The sequence below is a fragment of the Venturia canescens genome, chromosome 7 (assembly GCF_019457755.1).
Source record: "Venturia canescens isolate UGA chromosome 7, ASM1945775v1, whole genome shotgun sequence".
Taxonomy (NCBI): domain Eukaryota; kingdom Metazoa; phylum Arthropoda; class Insecta; order Hymenoptera; family Ichneumonidae; genus Venturia; species Venturia canescens.
This window is the reverse complement of record NC_057427.1, coordinates 1,213,074-1,234,671: the sequence shown is the minus strand read 5'-3', so window position 1 is coordinate 1,234,671 and position 21,598 is coordinate 1,213,074. Positions and strand designations below refer to the sequence as shown.

The following is a 21,598-nucleotide window of genomic DNA, read 5'->3' as shown; positions in this document are numbered from 1 at the left end:
TTGATATAATAACTAGAGTGAAACGAAAGTGTCGAATTTATATACGATCGTATGGTTTATGTCCATTCTCTTGTTAAATCTCTCGTCTTATCATTCTAAATCTCTCTCTCTCTTTCTCTCTCTCATGATTCTTTATTCGCTTCGATTATTTTCTCGATTTGATGTTTCTTTTTTATCTTTTTCAATTTTTTAAATTTATTATTTTTTTTTGTCGTTTTCTTTTGTCGTTCGTCGTGGTTTTATTCAACTTACATAATAATTCGCAATATAGATACAGGGATACAGAAAAATAACACCGCGCGACCACGGTGGGAATGTACCTTAAAAATACTATCAAGCCGAAGGAATTGTACCTCGTTCCTCTTACTATTCGCTCTTTCTTGTACACGGGCTTTTTCCGAACGTATGCGGAAAAAAAACGTGGTCCGTATCATTTCTCGTCGTTATACCCAACCTCGAAATTCATCAAATTGGCAAAGTTTTTTTTCTCATCTGCCATTTCAAGTCAGTGAAATTATCATTATTATCATTAATCTTAATATCATATTTATTATTATTTTAGGATTAATTGTACCTTTACTTAAAGTCCTATCTACCGAGCTTGTCGATCGCGAGATTTATTCGGAGATTTTGTGTTCATGTGCACGTTCATATTTCTTTTTTGTTTTTCATCCCGAACGTCGCACGTTCGACGTAACACAAAATTCTTTTTTTCCTTTTACTTTATGTTTTTTTCTTCTGTTTCTCTATTATAGATTCAACCTTGGTCCATTTTTTTCTTTCTTTCGACGCATACGATTTATGTACAGGTTCAATCCAGGCCGAATTCACAAACTCGCTTTCTTCGCGATTTTCATCTTCGTGTCTTTTGTTCGCTAGCTCTTTCTCGACAAAAATATTCGCTGCTCTTCAAGGGCGAACGATTCACCCCACGAGATTATTTCACGCACGAAAACTTGGTGTCTCGGCGAGAAATTCGATACTGCCAATCACTCTCGAGCCTTCAATTTTCATTTGGATACTTTAAATAGTGATTTTATTTCGATTTTCACACCAGGATATTCTTTCATAATAGTAATAAGGATAATTCGCATCACTGCACACTTTTTCTCCCTCTCCCTCTCCCTCTCTCTCTGTACGTTCGCATTCTTGCATAATTGCCAAGTAATTCGAGGAGCAATGGATCGTTTGTATTTCGGATGACGACTTTTGTCTTCGTTTCGGCAAATCCTTCCGGGCTATTGATTTCTTCTTCAAAAAAAGTATATTCCTTCATCTTTTTCTTTCAGTTTTGTTTTGCTATTTGAAAATCAACAAAGTGGCTTTATCGTTCTTAGAGTGAAACTTCGAGCACGCAGCAATTACGAAATTCGTTAACCAGCATTTTTTCCCTCATCTAAAAGTTACTTTCATCGGTTGATCTTGGGGAATGAGAAAATAATGATAATAAAATTTGAAATGAAATGTCCATACTCGCTTCCTCCGAAACACCTCGTTTCTTTCATTCAAACGACACGCAGCTTCAACATTATTTAACACTACGTATCAACCTGATCATTTCGTGGCACATTTGTTTTTCACTCCTTCTTTCTTTCGCTGTTTTTTTCAGCCAACGTTAATTATCACAAATCATGCACAGTATTGGCTTAACTTGGCATAAAACATAGAATTAAGGAGGAAAACGACAATAACAACGACCAAATTATTCGGTGACGAAATATCAATTGACTTATATCTTGAGTCAACAATTACGAATTTACTCGATTATTGCAGCATTATTTTCAGTAGCTGAAAATGATTATAAAAACGCCAAAATATTATGCTAATAAATTCGTTGAGCGAATAGCCGATAAAAATCCAAGTTATCGCTTCAAATACAAGAGCTACCTACAAAATTAACAAGTCTTCTCCGTAATATTTCGAGATAGAATAATTATCTCCCGACAGATTTCATTATTTTTCTTCTTTCAAATTCAATTCCGTCGTTCACCAAGGTGATTCAATGTAAATGCTTAAATTCACTTGCTCCAATGAATAACTGCGAGCAAAAGAGATAAATTCAAAATCTGTGATCCCAAAAGCAATCGAAATTTATGCATTGTCATTTTTTCTTGAATATTTAGAGCTCGATCGATTCTTCGTTCTTGTATGAAATCTTTATCACTAAAAATTATGGGACTAGAAGTTTGTTCTCTAATAAACAAAAAAAGACACGCGTTCAATCGTTTCGCTTTGTTGCTCGTATTTAAAGGTTTTTCGACTGAAAAATCCTAATTTTTTGTTTCTATGAAAGCGCGTTCCGATCACAAGACTTGCTCGTACATTCGGTTTTCCACCAACTTTTTCTTGCTGTACGATTTTTTCATATATTTACAACCATTCCTTTCCGATCTTAGTCTGTTGAGAATTATTTTAACATTACACACGTCGTTCATACTTTGTTAATAAAAAAATTATTTTCATTCCAACGTTTGTTTTCCCGCGTCGTATCATGATTTTTTCTCTCCTTTCATGTCCCATTATCTTTCCAATATTGAAAGAGGTCGCTCGATCTCGTTGCGCTTTCCGATTCTAACGATTTTCACCCCAACCGATTTTCTCCTCCTGCAAGATAGCTTCGCTCACGACTTATTCGATCAATCGATACACACAATGAATGAGAGGGTCACGTTTATATACACAGTTCGTTCGAGTTTATCATTTACAACGTAGATTATGTACAGACTGATTTTTTTCACAAACTTGATATCGTTATCGATCGCATCCTCTTTTTCACATAACGCGATGGGTCCAATTGGTGATAATTTTTAGTACGTTCTAACATCGATGATCGAAGGAAGAAGATAATCCCAAAGAAATCGTCTACAAGTTCTCCGAAGGTATCCGATGGCTTCTCTCCGTTTTTTTTTCGATTCTAGCAACTTTTGCAAAGGCACTAAAACGTAGATGATGACAGAAGTCATGAAAAAATTCGAGGATCTGGATGTACGAGGGACGATTAAAATATGTCGACATTAGTCGCAAGTATGAATGGACAAAACGGAGAAAAAAAGTGACGAAAGGTCAGGGGAGAACATGCGATCGACAAGGAAACAGAGGAGTATAAAAAAAAATCAGTCGAGTACATAAAAATTCAGGTTCTTCGTTTCATGGCCTATCGACGAATAATCATACAATAATACACGCATCACGCATTGACGCGCCATCACATTCGCTCGAACCTGAAACTGCGATAAATTAACAAAAAAAAAAAAAAGAAACGAAAATTCATTATAAGGCAACATCCACCGTGGTCGCATAACGGGTTCACAGAATCGACGAGATTATTCGAGAGTCCAGATATATATATATATATGTATATATTTATATAATATACGTATGTATACATATACAGATAGAAGTATATGCATATATGTATATATAAATATATATGTGTGTGTGTGTATGTCACGTGGTCACGTAAATCCATACGAGCCTAAGTATATGTACAATGTTTATTTTTTTATTGAAATTACGAATTAACATTATTTTTCCACCATTTCGAAAAACAGTTCTCTTTCTCACTCTCACAACGGTCGATCGATACTTCGCGACCATCGAATAGTCCTTCAACGTCACGCTTGCTTTCTATTGCATTGTTTTTTTTCTTTGTTTTCAATGTCAATTTATACATATATATTTTGGTTTATCATTCTTTTTTAATTTTTATTTAAGGCATTACAATATCCATGCTCGATGAACAAGCGCGAATTAACATTGTTTGTTGTTATTTATTCGTTCTTAATCTTTTTTCTTCTTCAAATGGCAGTAGAGAGGGGATGATTTCGTTTGTTACTGTACATTTTAAATTCACTATCGTCGGATTGTGTACGCAAATGATTTGGATTCAATTTCGGCGCACTTGTCATTTTTTTTTTCATTTTTTTGTTTTGTTTCTTTACTTTTAATCTCATTCGGCAGAGAGTGTTCTGCATCGTTTCTTCCGCGACGACGATTATCTTACTCTGGGATTTTGTTTGTTTGCTTTTTGTCTTTTTTTTTTTCGTTTCATCATAATGTTTTATCGTTTGAAAGTCGAGGAAATCGTAACCGCGAGAAACGCTGTGACGATGATGGTAGCATCGGGAAAATGATATTTCACGAATGCTATGATTGATCTCGAGATGTGTGCGTTACGTTGACGAGCGTTTATTGGGGGGCCGAACGGTACTTGGCGCTCGACTGGTAACCGCGGCCCCGTGTGTCATACGGGCTCTTCCTTCTTGAAATTAATATTCTGGGATGCGCAAAAGTCCCGGGTGAACGGTATGCAATTGAACAATTTGCATATTTCGCACTCGTATACGGGCACGTTGTAGAAGAGGGCGAGTAAAAGTGCAAAAAGGCCGATTATTAGAACGAGACATATCCATATGAGCAATATCTTACGACGGCGGTCGTAAGTGCCGAATGAGATGAACGGCATCAGCGCGTAAGCCGCGAGGAAACCGAATATAAAACCAAACAAATGGGCGTAATTATCGACCCACGGCAATACACCCAACACCAAAAGAGCCACGAGTATCATTATCAGCTTCGACAACGCCCTTCTCGGATGCTTCAGCATTGGCCAGCAATTCAGTACCTCGACGACCAGGGTCGCTAGGAGAGCGAAATGGGCACCGGCGGGTCCAACCTGAAAAGACGAATCCATTGTTTTTCATTAAATCTACAAACTCCCTCGCCGATCATCGTTGATCAGGCGTTCGCTAGCTGTTTCCCGAGTACTCTCGCATGCTTCATTTTTACCTCTGCTCGATGGGGAATGAAAATCGCACTCGCGAGATTCCCAGCCAACGCTCCGACGAAGTAGATGAGCGCTATTCTCAATGATCCCGTGAGTTTCTCGAGATCGCGCATTAGAAAATATTGAACGAGCAAGGTGATGGCGAGATGAAGGATTCTGTAAAAGATATAAACGCTCGTTTATAAAATCTCACGAAATTTTTCGTACTCGTCCATGTGTCATCGTACTTGTAAACAAATACTTACCCGGCATGAAGAAAAGTCGTGGTGAACAATCGGTAAAACTGATCGGGCCACTCAGGATGGAGGAACGGTATCATGCCACAGACATCGTGTAGACACTCGACCTGGGAGCACAGCGAGGCTTCCTCGTGAAAATAACCGTGAACGAAGTCGCAGTATTCTTTGGTCGTTATTCGACACATTCCGTGAATACCGATGCAACAAGGATGACCGATCACTTCGCACACCATGTGCTCAGCCATTTTGTCCTTGTAGCGACCGACAGGAAAATTGTTGTTCCCTTGTTGGTGAGCATTGTTGCTTCTAGAAAAAAGCGTATACGAGCGATCGATTCAATTGTCGAAAACAGCCAACTATCGACAGAGTCCCCGCGCACGAGACTATTTTAAAAAATCGCTATTTTTCGTGTTTACCTGAATCTCTGACTGAACGGATTAGTTTTGCGGCAAATCGGCCACTTGGTGATGTCATCCGGCCACTCGTACGGAGCGACACTGGCAGGGGCGTCACAGAATTTTGGATCGAGTCCGCAGACAGACCCACTTATGCGTCCTCCCGGTCCACTGTCCCCCGGTCCCCACTTCTTCCAAGTTGATATTGTGTTCTAAACATCGTTTCAGTCAGTAAACAAGTGCACCTCTTCGACTCAATAATGTTATTCTCATGCTCGCAGAGTTTACGAAAATAACGTGCTCAATTCATAACACCAAACGAGACAAGAATATTCCAAGTAGCGTATTGAAATCGATATCGAAATCGAAAACTGAAACAAGTACGGATGAATCTTCCACAAGTGATGGAGGATTGTTGAAAATTTGATTTTCCGTACAAATTAAAGTAATGCACAGTGAAGATATTTCCAAACTCAATTGTTTTCTGATTTTTTCGGTTTCGACTGTATAATTTCATTGTTTTTCTCTTCACTATATAACTACGAGTCGTGCAAAGTGTTTGATGGAGAATCATTTACCGTTACAGTCGATCTCAGTCCACGGATCAGTTGGTTCGTAAAGTAAATGGGAATAAAGTTATATTATAATAAAATCCACTTGTTCGTTAATAGTGATTAGTGACATTAACGAGAAGATTATTTGGCTCCCAGCAGGGAAGCGTTTGAATATCTGATCCGAGATGTATTTTTTATGATATGAGGAAAAATATTAAGCTCACTGAACAGTCTGCCTTGCTGGACTGGACGCACCCCGAATCGTCGTTTCTTATACAGCACGCGGTGTCTCGTTCTCGCTCCCGCCAAACATCGATCTCGTTGAGTATCTTGAAGTCCCGACGCATGCACGGCCCAAATTTGGCTCCGAGATGTATAAGATCAGCGGCTCTTGGACCGAGCCAAAAGTTTGCTGGCTCGTCGTAATCCACTTGCTGCAGGGACAAACTCGTTACGAGTACCTGAAACCGATAGAACATTGCTCCGTTTTATTACCATTCTGTGCATTATCATATCGAAGATTCCGTTTCCCTGCTCGGTTCCTTATTGATCAATGGTCGCGGATTTTTTTGTTTGTTTCCAAACGATATCAGCACCGCGATTATCCCAACGTTATTTATCCAGGAATATGGGATGAGAAAAAAATTGAATATATAAATTCGGATATTCCACAAGCACCAGCAGCATCGTTTTGCATTTTATTACCGGCTTCTTTTATCGACAGACGTTTTTTTTCAACTCGGTGCGTATTCGATGATTAAATGCGTACATACATCGATATATACGATACTGTAATACACAGACGCGTTCATATTTCGAACGAAATGCATCTGTTCGTAAATTGTTGTCGATAGTAAAATGTGCGCCCGAATAAACATGAAGCTTCGTGAATCCCCAAAATTATTACCCTGTGTACCCTGCTTCCGATCTCTCAGTTATATAACGCACACAGATGTGGACGATAGTACGAGCGACTCGTAAAAATCTGATTGTGAATAATACCATCCGTCACAACAGTGATTTCATAGGCCATACGTTTTTCCATAATTCATTATTTTTTGTCTTTCGTCGTTACATCGTTCGTATGATTTGTAATAATTTTCTGAATCCCAAATTTACTGTTCGCGGAAAGAAGTGTTTTGATAATCAATTTCGAATGAGAGTTTTTTACTTGTACAAAATCGATATTCGTATGATTTTCAAATAATCTCGCAAATAATTTTGCATTGACTTGACTTTTTCATCCAACGTTCTATTCGTATCGAACAATAAAAGCAATAATTGGATGTTAGAATCAATGAATTTTTATATCGATAAAATGTTTTTGAATTTTCCTTACGTGTCCAGATCGTCGATTGAGGTCGAGTCCAACGGGCCCGAAGCCGTAACAGGCGAGTGATATTATGAGTATAAAAACTTGAACTGTTGTTATCCAGTACGTGAAAAAAGGCCTGTGATCCTCGATGTCGTCCAATTGTTTCCTCACGTCCGGTTTGTGGACAACGCTCTTTCTGAATGATCTCCTAGAATACGAATCGTTCATCGATCGAGTGAGTGGTGAAATTCTTCGGAAATAAAAGTTGCTCGCTATCAGATGTAACCGAGTTCCCGCAAGATCTTGGACGCGAAAGGATTTTTCTCACTAATCGACTACATAACTTTGGATATTCTAAAAATTTTCGACAAGTTGCTTCAAACTATGGCAACGTAAAAGCATTGTGTTTCTTTAAAATGGTAATTTTTTTTTGAAATTTAATATAATTTGTTATTCAAGTCGTGCATGTTATTACCCAAAAACTCGTCCGACGATTCCCATCCCGTATTGACGTCGATTGCTGTTGTCGAACACTCGATCGATGGTACTCGGTGATATTCTCGTACCGCCGGACAATTCGCGTCGCAAAATGACACCGGCCTCCTGTTGCGATCCTGCCCCGGGGTCGCAGATCGATCTCCCATTGTGCTGTCTCGACCTGCGCCAACTCGTCGTTCTGTAAACCCTTCCGTACTCAATAAAAGACGCGATATACTAATCTATCCTATTTCGTGACTTTCTCCGAAGCAATCTTCCGCAATTTATTCAACCGAGTAGCTCGTTCTTCACAAAAAACGACAATGCCCAAAAAATAATCGTGAAATATAGTCAAATGAATTTCTACCGTTGACAGCTCGTGGAATGCGAGCTCGATGCGATCAAGCAAAAGTGGGAACGCTAATGTTTCCGGTTTTCATTATTATCTTTCCGCGTTCATTGTTGAAATAAAACCAAGAACAAAATGGCAGTTTGAAGAATTTCCAATTGGTTTCCGTTACAGATAGTACAGATTCGACAGCCATTGTCGATTCTCTACTTCGACAGAATTTCGTCGTGATTTTAATGAATCATACCTCGAGGTATAATGGTCCCTCGTGATGGCTCGTGGCCTTCTCACTTGTTGGCCGTCCACCGACGATCTGTCTTCCTTGTGAGGTGTAAACCTATGGAGTATATTACGAATTTAAGCCGAATTTAAGCCGAGTGAATAATGAGAACGATGACGCAATTTTTAATGAATTTATCTCTAAATATAATTTGCATATTCAATGCCAGCAGATAATGGCGTCGCAGGATGAGCGAAATAATGAGCATTTTTTTATGCGCAACGAGTCCTTCGATTTTCGGCGGACTCTTGCATCGCTTCGTATTTTCTTCATTCTTTTTCTTTCTTTTTCCTTCAAGACGTGCATTTTTTCCCTACGTTACTCCATCCTTCTTATTATTCATGTTATTCATCATTATTCATGCGAAACGAACGACAACGGACACGTCCCCCGGGCACTTGTAACGCTGCATATCCGCTCGACTTTCTTTTCATCCTTCGCGAAATTCACATTCTCCTTTTTCCTTCAATTTTCTTTATTTTATCGCGCCCAGGAGGAAATAAAACTGCGTTCTAGGTGAACCCTGCATGGGAATTATGTTTGTCAGGGAAAAAGTAGCAACCCGAATCTCTCACCGAAATCGTTGAGGATCGAAGTCTGATCGTAATCCATACTCGGGTTGTGAAAGATTGTTAAAAATTACGAGTGAGCTGTTCCATTGCTTCAATCTTTTTGTCGACAGAAAATAAAAAATCGGGGATACAAAAAAAGGAAACGAGACCAAATCGATAAGAGCGAAGTATAAATATTTTTGCGAAGGAAAATATGACAACGACTTGAGACTTTATAATAGAAAACAATTTACCTAACGAGTTCCTCGGCAAGATTGCGATCCAAACCCGCGAGGCTTGGCTCGATGCGAGCTCCCAAACCAGAGCTGCTTTCATTCTCCTCCGGCACCGGTGCTGCTGCTACTGCTTCAGCTTTATCAGTCTGAATTTGTTGCGATGGATCCGCTGTCGACGTTACAGCTGATGTGCCCAACGTCGGTGGAGGTGGTGGCGCAGGGGTCCCCAACGCGGCTGGAATCGGCCTTAAAAAGAAAGCTTCCTCCTCTCCATCGTCTTCGACAACGGTAGCGCTGCCGTTTACAGGGGCAGTTTCCGTTTGTGATATCGAAGATATCACGCTCGGTGGAAAACTTCGTGATTCCGGACTTGTCACCGATCTTTCGCGGGGTCTCTGTCGCGTCAGGGTCTGAAAGGAAATAATTGGCATCGTCGTTATCGTGCTACGATTCTCATTCAGTATTTTATTTTCTACTTATTTTTAAGCAATCCTATTTATATGAGGATCCTGCGCGCTTGGAGAGTTTTATAGCATCGCTGTTTAAACTTTTCCCTGGAATTGCGACGATTCGCGTTTCGTTTTATAGTTGAGAACATGGTTGAAAAGTTGAAATTGGTATACGAATGTGCAGCCTCGACTTGGACGAATGAATCTGCTCTGCTGGTATGGCGAATGACGTGAATCGATGTGCCGAATTAGCGGGACCTTATGGGTAACAGCTTTATAAATGCGTTCCATTTACGTCGCGGTCTAAATGGGATCACCGCTAACGAGGACTAATCAACGCTTTGCGAACGGTAGGCCATCTCCTCGTGTGAAATATCGTTTCCCAGATATTCAATACTTTTAGCTATCGATGCTGTTCGGGTCCGCGTTTGTGACTCGAAAAATTGGAATTGCGGCGAAACGAAAGTCGGTGCGCACTACAAAATGAGAATATCAATCGAGGAAAATGTTCCATCTCGTGCCGCTTGTTTTTACTCAACGATTTAGAACGTGGATTATTTGCAATATGTAAATGCACCTAATGCACGTAGTCCAGTTGACCCGGGGAGGGAGAGCAGCGAGAGGGCGAGGCAGAGCTCGAGTTAAATCCCCGAAAGCTTGGAGCGTAACGTCCACCAAGTGGTGAGCACTAACTCACAATTGCCCTTCACTTGCAATTGTTCATAGTTTCTCTATTATTATGCAAATGTTTTCACGTTACGGAAGTCCTAACGGATACCGAACTAACTCGACGTCAACGTATCCTGAGCGAGCCGTCGCTCCGAGGAAGGAGCATCACGGAGGTAAAAGCTCGTGAAAAATTCCCAGCGAATTTTCAATGTTAAAAACGCCGAGGAGAAGGGATTAAAGAAAAACAAAACGAAAAGTTGGTGAAAAAAGGCCAAGAAAGCAGGAACGAATCGAAAAAAGAGCAAGTGGACGGATCGTAAAATACATTTATTCGAAAAAAGGGAATACCTGCTGCGATGAAAGAAATATGTTAAGCTCGCAGTAAAAAACTAACGAGCGAATCTCGCGCTGATATAATTATATATCTATACTCGTTGCGTTAACGTTCCTTGTGAAAATGGATAACGTCATAATGTTATAGCGAACGATATGCGGTAATGCAACAGATGCTTCGGTTAGCCTGGCGAAACATTGAGGCTATAAAAACCAGACAAACTCTCAGTGCCCCCGTAGCCGTTCCATCTCCCTCGAATTATCGATTTATTACGGATCTAGTGTATTTATGATACGTGTACGTTTTCCTCGGCAAAATGGCACAGTGTGCTTGGGGAGTATATTCAAAAACATTCAAAATTCAATCAACGCGCCGTGGACATTTTTTCACAAAATTTCATACTTTTTTGCTCTCGTTATTCCGTTCCATTTTTTTTCCTATTACAACTATGTAACGACGTGATTATTCTGTTTATTTTTCGCATCGTGGATTATCCATCCGTTCTGCTCGGGAGGATTTTTTTTTTCGAAAATATACCCGCGATCATACTTTCCAATATCGGATAAAATAACACCTTCCCCATGAACGGCGCGATGAAAGACTAGAATCGACGTCACCAAGAGTTTCCTCCACCTCATTCCAATATCGTATTAAAATTGAGAAAATGTCACGCGATGCGCGCTCGTCGATAAAATCCGATATCGATAAATTCAGAGGAAAAACGTACTTTCTTGTAATGACATTTCTGCGGGGAGTTTTTTTTTCATACTCGCGACGATCAATTTTTCGATAAACTCGTCGAGCATATCACAAAGGTACTCAACATATTTGAATCTTTTACAAAAAATAATAAATTATTGTTCAACAGGGTGGGAATAAAATGTTAGAATGACTAAAAATTCGAACAGCTAAAATTTCGAGTTTATAAACTTCGAATGATAATATGGAGACAGATCAATTCAAGTATATAGAGCTTTGAATGTCTGAAATAAATAAAGTAGAAACTTCAAAGTTTGAAGCACGTTTATAAAAATATCGATTTTCCGAAAATTCGAACATTATTCTTTCGATTCATAAATTACTATAATCAGCAATACTGTGAATATTCACAATTTCGAAAATATAGTAACGGGAAGACCAAATATTACTGAAAGACCAAAAAGTCGAACGGTCAAAATGGCGAAACGCTAGGAAAGTCGAGCGATCAAAAATAAAGAAATGCAACGGAGCTCAAAATTCACGCGTCTCACTCGCTCACTTACTCAGACTGGTGATCCCCAATTTCAACCACCGCCATTTTGACTTCCGGCCTTTCGAGTCATCACTATTTTGCATATCTAAGTTTTATAGGCTCGAAAAATTCACTTTAAATTTTTGACTGCTCTATATTCCGATCTATTGATAAAACACCTACTCTCCATTTTGAATTCGAGAATATGAAATTTCGACATTCGTATGGTCTGTTAAAATCGCATTCGAAATGCAAACTATCGAAATATATATTTTCGAGTAAACACGTAATCTCCTAGTCAATTGGAAATAAGAATTTCGAATCACTTATTATTCTTCAATCTGATATCACAACTTGAAAAATTTCGAAATATCGACCATTCTACAATTTGGTTGTTCGACATATTGTACCCCACCCATTCAATTGAACGATAATGATTGTGGATTGAAGCTGCAAGAGCATTCTCTTCCGGTCATTTCGAACGATGGATGATATCGCAAACAATTTGTGCCGCTAATGTAATGACGCAACGGAATGAGAGCGATGTGGAACAAAAGAACGTTGTTTATTCGTTGTTTGAGTACTTTCGATCGAACGAGCCTTGTTTTTCATTATAATGCACATTGACAAGGCCAATTCTCTGGCTCGTTTGTATGTTAAATCGTTGAAGAACCCGACGGTAGATCCCGACAGCGGTGCGCAGTGGCATGCCGGGCCAGTAGTAACGTCCAGCATCGGTCAGACACGTCGGGCTAACTATTGAAATCTATAAATTTTAGATCGACGAATATTCCGCAGTTATTTCCGTAAGTCGTAAAACTCCCTATAAAATTATACCGTCCGATCAATTGGATTTACGAGGAAACCTGAAGCGTGCTCGCCATCTGCAAAATTACGATTGACACATACAGACGGTGGACTCATACATCGCAGATGTCATAGGAGATGAGATGAAGTTGAATTAATTCACGACGCCTTTCGCATTACTGCATTTCGTGTTTGCTCTCGTTTCGTGTCAACGATTCTATTTCTTAATTTCTTGCAAAACGACAATAAATTAAAAAACTGGCTGAAGACGTTTCGCCTTAAAATTCCCGAGGAAACAGTATGAAGCTCGAACGAGATGTACTTACGAAAGAGAGAGAGAGAAAAAAAAAGACAAATAATCAGTGCAAGGGCAAGAAAAATATGAGCATCGAAAAAAAGTCTATTGGAGCGTGTAACAAAAGCGCTGATAAGACGAACAAAGCTTCGGGGTAAATCGTGCGAGCAACGAGAAGGTCCTTTTAGTGCGACTATCTTCGTGAGTACATACGTTTTCATGCACTCTGTGCGTAATACACGTGTACAGCTTGTGTTATCTCCTCGTATAGCAGTCAGGTCGATATCTGAACTTGTGTATATAATAATATAAATGTTCGTATATACACGATGTTCGAATACTACACGGAGGCACGACACGTACACATATTTACTGAGGTTGGTACTGTGCAGCTTCAACGTTATATACACGGGTCTGCTATTCCGAATTCAAAAGACAGGTTTTCCTTCGCCATGTTGAAAAATTTCATGCGTCTCTCGTAATCGTAATCAGTCAAATTCGTGTATGATAAAATTTTTTTTTTGCATCGTGACGACAATTAAAAAGGGGCTGAATAAAAGTTTGAACATTTTTAAAACGCAAAAATACGTGCTTCGGTGTATCGATGGAATATTTAATTTTCAGCTCCAAGATCAATGAGTTTGGATTTCTTGGAACGATGATTTCACGCCCACGAGTCGAAGGGAAATGTGTCATGTGGAATATCGTGCGCAATTTGTTGAATCACATGTCCCATGAAAGTTCATAAACAATGTAAATTTTCAAAAGGTCACGTGTTTGCCTATGCACCTATATTTGCACATGCTCATTCGTCTATATAAATGTTAATGAATGCTCACGTTCACGTACGCGTATGTAAACTATAAATGCAGAGATACATGCAACTCCGTGTACATACGACGCATATATATGTGCGCGTTTAAGGGTAGCACTTATATGCAGAATTCCATAGCTGATCTTGCGTCACATACAGAACCGAGAACGTTCTCTCTGCTAACCGCATGGTTGCTGAAACGGAGTGGCAAGAAGGAGGGGACCGGTTATGACGGGAACGATTTATGGGCTTTCAAGTCCACATAGTGCATTTTGGTCTCGCGTCTGTATGCCCTACATACAGCAGAGGCCTTTCCGATCCTATATATCGACTAGTTGATGGAAATTTTGACCAATCGTGCAATATAAACCACTCGACTAATTTTTTCACTCATCTTTTTGTATCTAATAAAAAGGGATACTTTCGGACCGTTTCATTTCTGTGGTCGATAATATTTCGCTGAAATTTTCAGGTTGCCATGATTCGGTGAGGTTATAAACGCAGTTTCATTGTAGCTTTATTTTTCGGGGATATCATTCGAAGTTTCCGAGTCTTGACTCTCACTTTTCAAAGGCTCGCGGTCGATCCTCGTTTATCGGTCTCTGCCGCGGGGAGCACCTTTTCGAAAAGAATTTTTTAAGCACTCGAGATTGCTTCAGGGACGAAGTATTCGTACATCGTGGGGGTACGCGGCGTGAGAATTTTCTTGTTGCAAACAAACGTCGCTGAATCACCAACGCTAATGCTCGTTATCGACTTTTTTTTGTATCGTCGATCCGATAATTTTCTGTACTACATTTTAAACTGCCCGTACTGCTGGGCACGGATTCTTTCACTGCTTTCGAGGAGCTTTAATTACAGTATTCGTCTTACTCGAACAGAGTTTGTTTCTCCGTCTCGCTCGCGATCAGGAATAAATAAGCGCTAACTTTGGTGCTCAGTTCGTCGGAGACCGTGATCCTGTGAAATCCCCGTTGTAAAAAAAAATTGCTCCTTCAAAGAGAACGGTCGTGCATTATTCAAGCCTCGTTGAGCGATGATATCGTTTAATCTCCAATAAAATATTGTGGCCATTTTGCTCGCAGTTATTTGCCTGAAATGTGCTCCTCGCTTTAAACACCTTGCATGTTGGAACAAGTGCAAGTGCCCTTCGCCCTCTCTTTCCCCCTCCCTCTTCATCTTTTTCTCGTTCTCTCGCAAAGCCGAGGTAGGCGTGGTACAGCTCCATTAAACCAATATCGTGGATTAATTGTTTTAGTATCCCGTAAAACAGTGACGCCAGCTGGATCTTAGATTACACTCAGAGTTCCCTTGTCGTATATAAATTTAGTCGAGTACCAGCCCCCTTCGTTACCGTTTCCTTCTTCTCTTTCACTCTTCTCGTCTTTCGACTTTGGATGCGTTACTGTGTCTCCTTCTCTCAATCCTCCGTTCTCGTGTATACCGATGTATGCGCGCGCACGCTAGTGTGTTCTCGCATGCACGGAGTTCGAGCAGGGTGCATGTTGAATAATAGTTCTCGCCAACGTTATAATAACACTTGTCATTGATTCGCAAGAACAATTGGCTTTTCCAGTGTAACAACTCCAAGTTTCACCTCTCGTCAAATCCGTACGTCATCGAATATATATTCCAGCCAATAAACTTATTTATATTAGATTACACATAACAGAGTGCAAGTAGTTCATGACGTTTGCTCGCGTCGTTGACTCATTTTCAGTTCTCGTAATAACAGTCGCGCCGCTGAGAGTCAGCAACGTCATTTTTCTACCAATGAAACTTGGATTTGACAAATATAAAATTTGTTTATAGATTCATCAACGATGGCTGGACAAGATATAAAAGCTCACATAATTTATTTTACACGAATTAAATCTACATCGTTTTACATAAATTTTCATTCTCTGGAGTTTGTTGAAAAATTGGAAAACGTGAGAATTCATGGTGCAATTGAACGTCGGGAAGGGATGTTTGCTGTACGCGTATTGAACCTGATACGTGTGCATCCTGGTGTAGCACCAGAGCAGACCAGATTTTTCCATCGAGTCCGTCATAACACAAAAGGCGTGCTTTTCTCGTATTTTTATCCTCACCCTCGGGGGGCAGCAATCCGTATACAAGGGCTCCGAGTATTATGGTTAGCACAAGCGGTATTCATCTGAAATTACGGGCCGGCTTAATTGCACGTGGCGGAAAAAGAACGAGCATCGATTCTCGCAACTCATCCACGCAACCCTACGCTCCAAACGTTTATAATTAGAGTCCGAAAATTCGCGTGGTCGTTGCTGTCCGTGTGTTCTCTCTCAACTCAATCCCCTCATATTCGATTAGGAGGGTGAACGACGATTCAGCACCGAGCGATTGCAACGTCGAACGAAAAACTTGGACCGGAGGGTGCAAAGAAATGAGAAAAGTTGAAAAATACATTTCATTTCCTACTGAATTTCATACTGAAATTGTAAGCAAACATTTTTCGTTGGAGGAAATTTTTCTCTAAATCTAGCTGACAATTACAACTTCCAATGCTTCTATTTCGTAAAGGAAATCCAAATGAAATGTTTCGTGTTAATGATAATTGTCAGTGGTGTAAAAATAAAATGAAAATTTACGCGATTATACATTCTCGTTATCGTTGACGTTGGCTCGTTAGCGCGGGCAGCTTGGACCGGCGTATTAATTTTAATTCAGTACGCTTCTCCTGTTTTTTTCTCGTCCGTTTTCAATAACCATTGTTTTTTATTGCGATAACAGTACGCACATCTCGGATTATCGGATTATCGCGGATTTTTTGCTCTCTTCGATGCTCCCTTGTTCGTTATTCTCCTGTACTGATAATTTTTCGGAAGACCAATATTTTTTAATACCAGCCAATAATTTGAGTTATCGTTTTTTTAATGGATGCGCGCAGGTCCGAGTGAATCGCCCCGAAAAATGTGAACCAGCTCTGGACTATTCGCTGGAATGTCTTTTTCGATTTTCACCAACCACCAATCATAACGTTGCGACTGAAAATTCATTAGCCAAAGTTGTACGCAGCTCTCAAGGACGTAATTATATGAGCGCAGAGCACGGAGTTTGCGGGCGGTATTACTCGTAAAAAAGGGATCAAAACAATCGGTCATCGGATGACGGAAAAGGAGAGAAAAAACTCGTTCCATTTTCAGACGGATAGCAGGATTAAGGGAGGAGGAGTATTTTGTCATCCATCTCCGGTGGAAAAAATGAGGATGCTAGAGGGAACGAGAAAAAAGAGAGAGAAGGGCAAAAAATTGACAGAAAACTCGAGGGAAATCGTCACAGGTGAAAAGAGAAAAAATTCTCGACGGAATGAACATCTAAAGCTCCGATCTCTGTCTTTCATACTGGACACACGTGTATCTCGGCATAAAAACGTATCATTTATCAACGTATCGTTTTGAAAGTTGCAATGTTTTGGAGTTACTGCAGTAAAACAAAAAAGCCTTCTCCATCTACGTCAAGAATAGTTGCCTATACTTTTTTGCAACTTTACTTTGACAGCATTTGGTTTTTTAAGGGAGCTATACACGACGCACATCAAAAGTTGATTCAAGCTGATCGACCGCGTCGCGACGACCTCAGAGTTTCAGTAAACTTTCTCACGTTTTAATAATCATATTATACAAGGCTCCTTTCTCCTCTCATTTTATAGCGAAGCAAACCCATAAAGATTTCTGTCAACATGAATTATTATGCTCGACGCGAGTTGCGAGAAGTAGGTTATTTCACGTCGGAGTGTATGAAAACATTGATCACTCGATGAGAAGTTTATTTTTCGAATTCGCGTGCAAAGATATGCCTGAATGTGAAAAAAGGGAAATGAAATTTCAACGAATTAGAAGAAATTAGAGCAGGATTGGGAAAAAATTACGGGGGACTGATGCATCACAGTGATTCCCGTGGCTACACTATCGTAAAGCTGCAGCTTGGTACTGGTTCGTTATAATATGAAAGGGAATATTAACCCGAGGGCTCGAGAAACTAGCCCTCTGTAAAATCAATGGAGGGATTATAATTTTATAGTAGTTCGTCTGTGCCAACAGCTATAAGACCAGGAATTACACAGTGTGCAGCGGGGAATAATTTCGCGTCATTGAACGGGGCGTATAGGCGCGTTAGAGCAAGCATTATACGCTGCTTGCATGCTGCCCCGGTTATCTTAATGAAACGTAGGTTGTTCCGTTGCTTGCTCACTCGCTCGCTCGTTACCCCTTTCCGTGTACAATTCAGTTATTCGATCGAGCATTAATCCCGTACGGAGATTGGCCCTATGAGTCTAGGATCAATCCTTGATGCAGCCATGGCCACATAATATTTCAGAGATTTTCGAGATTGGCATGACCTCGTTGGACGGTAAAAGTCATTGGGAGAAATAAAAACGAGATGGAATACAAAAATCGGAACGTTCATCTTTTCATACTATTTCATGGGGAATCCTAGCGAAATGATTTTAGTAAACTCTCAGAAGGACAACATTCGAAGAACATATATACGACGATTGAAAGTCAAATGAGTAGAAATGAAATTAGAAATATGCTCTGCCGGGTTCACTTTGAGGCTGGCAAAACAGAGCTTGGCCACCAAATGTACGAAGGGTCAATAATTGTATCGTTACCGTGTCGATCGATAATCGCTCGTGTTTCACGTTCTAGCTCGTCGATCGGCTGAATATTCATATTTTCATTATTGGCAGGGGGCTTTATGGAGGCCAATCCATCCGCATCGAGTATTCTCGTCTTCCGTCATTCTCTATCCGTTCTTCCTTGTTTCTCATGCCTGCTCGCTATCACCAATGTTGCTCCACAGGAACGTGTCATTTGGGACCCAAAAGCATTCTCCTCGTTAATGACGATGACGTCCTTAATTATGATTGGGACGCGTGCGACAGGCCTGCCCTGGTGCTTTCTCTCCATCATTCTACTTCCTCTATCTCTCCCTCTTTTACTCTTTCTCTATGCGCATAAGCCCACATCGACTCGGATCAGATTTACCACGCGTACCTCTGCGATCACGGCTCGTGATTTTGCGAGCGTACAGCGTACAACGGAACTATCCGCTAATCGCGTGCACGCAGGAACATTTGCGAAAATTACCTAACATCGTTATCACCTCCATTGTTGGCTCGAGTTTGAAGACAAATTCGCTCGAGACGCTTTTAGCTGGACTGCTTTGTTTTTCAGTGGAATCCACCTTTTCTTTCACTCAGCGATTGACCGTTATTTTTCTTGTATAGAACTCAAAGTAACATAGAAGTGCGCACTTCATTCATCATTTCCAATTCCTCCAACGTGAAAAAGTTTCGTGCAGAACCAGAAGGAATTTCGAACCAACGATTGCCATGCCCGCATCGCCGTGAGTGATTGAAAATGAACTCGGAAATGAATTTTCTTCAAATACGAAGTCACCCCTGTGCTGAGTCAACGAAGTGATACTTAGGGCAAGCCCCTTTTACGGATTTATAATGGAAGGTTATTAATTGTAAGAAAATCATAGTCGAAAGGATCGAAGCTCATTATGCAGCGAGACTGAGAAAATGAAGTTAATTAGTACGAATGAAATGTGATATTTTCGTTTCTGAAAACCAGCAGTGAAGCCGGAAGAGCTATTTGAGTAATAAACTCCGAACGAATAAAAGGACGCCTGGGATTATAGCAGACATTAACTATACCCTTTTGTTTTCGCAGACGTTTGTAAAGTGACGCAGAGGACGGAAAAGCCTCGCGAAGAAAGCAGAAGATGCTGCGTTCCGGCAATCGACTTGTGAGAGTCAAAAGGCAACAGTCCAGTTATTTTAAGACATTAACGCACGAAACATACGCCTGTTTAACTTTTCCTCATGGCAGCAGGTTTTCTATAGAATCGGGAGGTCGGTTCCATAGTTAATCACTTCAACGGGAAGGTCTCCGGGAATCAATTTCCTCTTCTGTCCCAAACAAAATTCCGGCGGAGCGCGTAAATTCATTTATTTTTAAGCGCACACGTTCCTGCACACTTGGTGTTTTTCTGCGTGTTCTCCGGAACACGATGGGCTCATAAATATAATGGAGACATTGACAGGGAAGGAGGATGGGAAAGAGAGGGATCCCCGAAGAGGAAGGGAAATAAAAAGTAGCAAAAGAGAAACGAGCGATCGCGAATAAACGGACAGATCGAAAAACTGAGAAAACGAGGAAATTTGAGTTCCCAACGAAATTTATATACTAACTGATAAACTCGAAACTTTACTGGAGGATTTGATGAATTTTCATATTTTATATGAATTAGGACGAAGCGTCATCAGACCACTCGGTATTCACTCATTTTCCACGAGTATTTTTGAAGAGGAACGACATTCGTACGACTGTCGAAAAGAGCAATCATACGGGGAATATTTGTGTTTCGCTTTTCCCCACATTCCTATACGTGCCTGTTTCAATCACGATTCCAATTATATTGATCCTGTGGTTAAACACAATTCGGATTTGAGTACAAATGTATGGAGGCGCGGCTGTGGGTTATGTGCACACGAGTCCGTGGATATTTTTGTCCAAGGAAATGGGATTCGCGCCTATAACAAAATCGTGAATTCGGGGCTTTCAATGAAAACAAAAAATATCGGCAAAGGAAAAAATCGGAGGAAAAAAACGGGAAATAGGTATAGAATGGCCCGAATAATCGAATCACGTGCCCGGATTAACTTTGTCGGGTTTTAACCGCGTATTTTGTGGATATTCTCTTTTGCTCTTTCAGCCTTCCCCCCACTTCGCAACGATCGCATTAGCCGATTTTCCATTTCGGCCACAATCACGATTTGTCGAATGGAAAATCAGATTTTACGTGAAAAGAATTTCTTGCCGCGTTAATACGTATAACGCATGACAGCCAATCGGAAATACGATAGTCGACGAAAAAAGCACCGTCAAGGATCATTTTACGTCATAATTCAATAATTCTAGCGAGATACGCATTTCCAATTACCAATATTTTTAAGCTCGACATGGCGTTTCTATCAGGACCAGATTTCACGATAATCGACGTATGGAAAGTACGCATATTTTTCGTTTCATCTATATCATATTTCCATTGTGAAATGTCTTCCTAAAAAGAGATCACGGAGACGCGAGAGGCTCGGAATTCGGTCGAATTCACTGAGGTAACTGAAATATACTTAAATTAAATAATTAACGGATTTCTGAAATTCTGATTGATGTTCGAGGTATGAAATACTCGCGGAACTTTCGGCCCATTATCGGCGTTCGCTAAGAAGCTTTTACTCTCGTACTTCGCAGTTCACTCGACGCTCCGCTCTGAAATTAGAATCCCCTCGATCCTGGTAAAGTTCGACGCAACGAAGCCTTAATTATCAGCGATGGGATCGATACAAAAGCAGAGCTGACTAAAATTCGTGCATTACGGTGGGCCATTTCCGTCAAGGGTTTACAACGCGATTGGACACAGACGAGACTTTTTGAATGGAAGAATTTTCTACTCGCGACCCTACTTATCGTGATATTTGATTTACCCGACAACGGTACGGAAGCTGCTCTGCTGAAGCCTGCAACGACGATTCTTGGAAGAAAGAAAATAAACTTGACTTCGTTCACGAGAAAAGTCGTGTATCCTGGCGTCCGATGCTTTTCTCACGAATTAACGTAATTTCGTAGAGATCCCATGGAATAAAGAGCTTTCACGGTTCCATTTGTAAAGGTACGAGGCATGCTTGTTTAGGTCGTGTTAAATGTATACCCGCGACACTCGGCCGTTCCAGCGTTCTATTATTTAAATCTAAATACGTCTCTGTACGAATGTACACCTTGTAC

At 40.4% G+C, this 21,598-nt stretch overlaps 1 protein-coding gene across 4 annotated transcripts in view; it reads right to left on the bottom strand.

Annotated features, from left to right (window-relative positions):
* Positions 1-219: 219 nt before the first annotated feature.
* LOC122412877 (uncharacterized) overlaps positions 220-21,598 on the bottom strand; it is a 132,574-nt gene continuing 111,195 nt past the window's right edge. For 3 of the 4 annotated variants that reach the window (XM_043422831.1, XM_043422832.1, XM_043422833.1), the window contains 10 exons: positions 9,201-9,592; positions 8,363-8,452; positions 7,765-7,965; positions 7,314-7,497; positions 6,199-6,435; positions 5,999-6,025; positions 5,442-5,632; positions 5,032-5,331; positions 4,789-4,942; positions 220-4,675 (listed from right to left, as the gene is read on the bottom strand). In XM_043422831.1, the coding sequence (XP_043278766.1) occupies positions 4,244-4,675; positions 4,789-4,942; positions 5,032-5,331; positions 5,442-5,632; positions 5,999-6,025; positions 6,199-6,435; positions 7,314-7,497; positions 7,765-7,965; positions 8,363-8,452; positions 9,201-9,592 (2,208 nt within the window). In that variant the 3' untranslated portion in view covers positions 220-4,243. The remainder of the gene's footprint in view (positions 4,676-4,788; positions 4,943-5,031; positions 5,332-5,441; positions 5,633-5,998; positions 6,026-6,198; positions 6,436-7,313; positions 7,498-7,764; positions 7,966-8,362; positions 8,453-9,200; positions 9,593-21,598) is intronic. The other variant, XM_043422834.1, reaches the window with a different exon arrangement.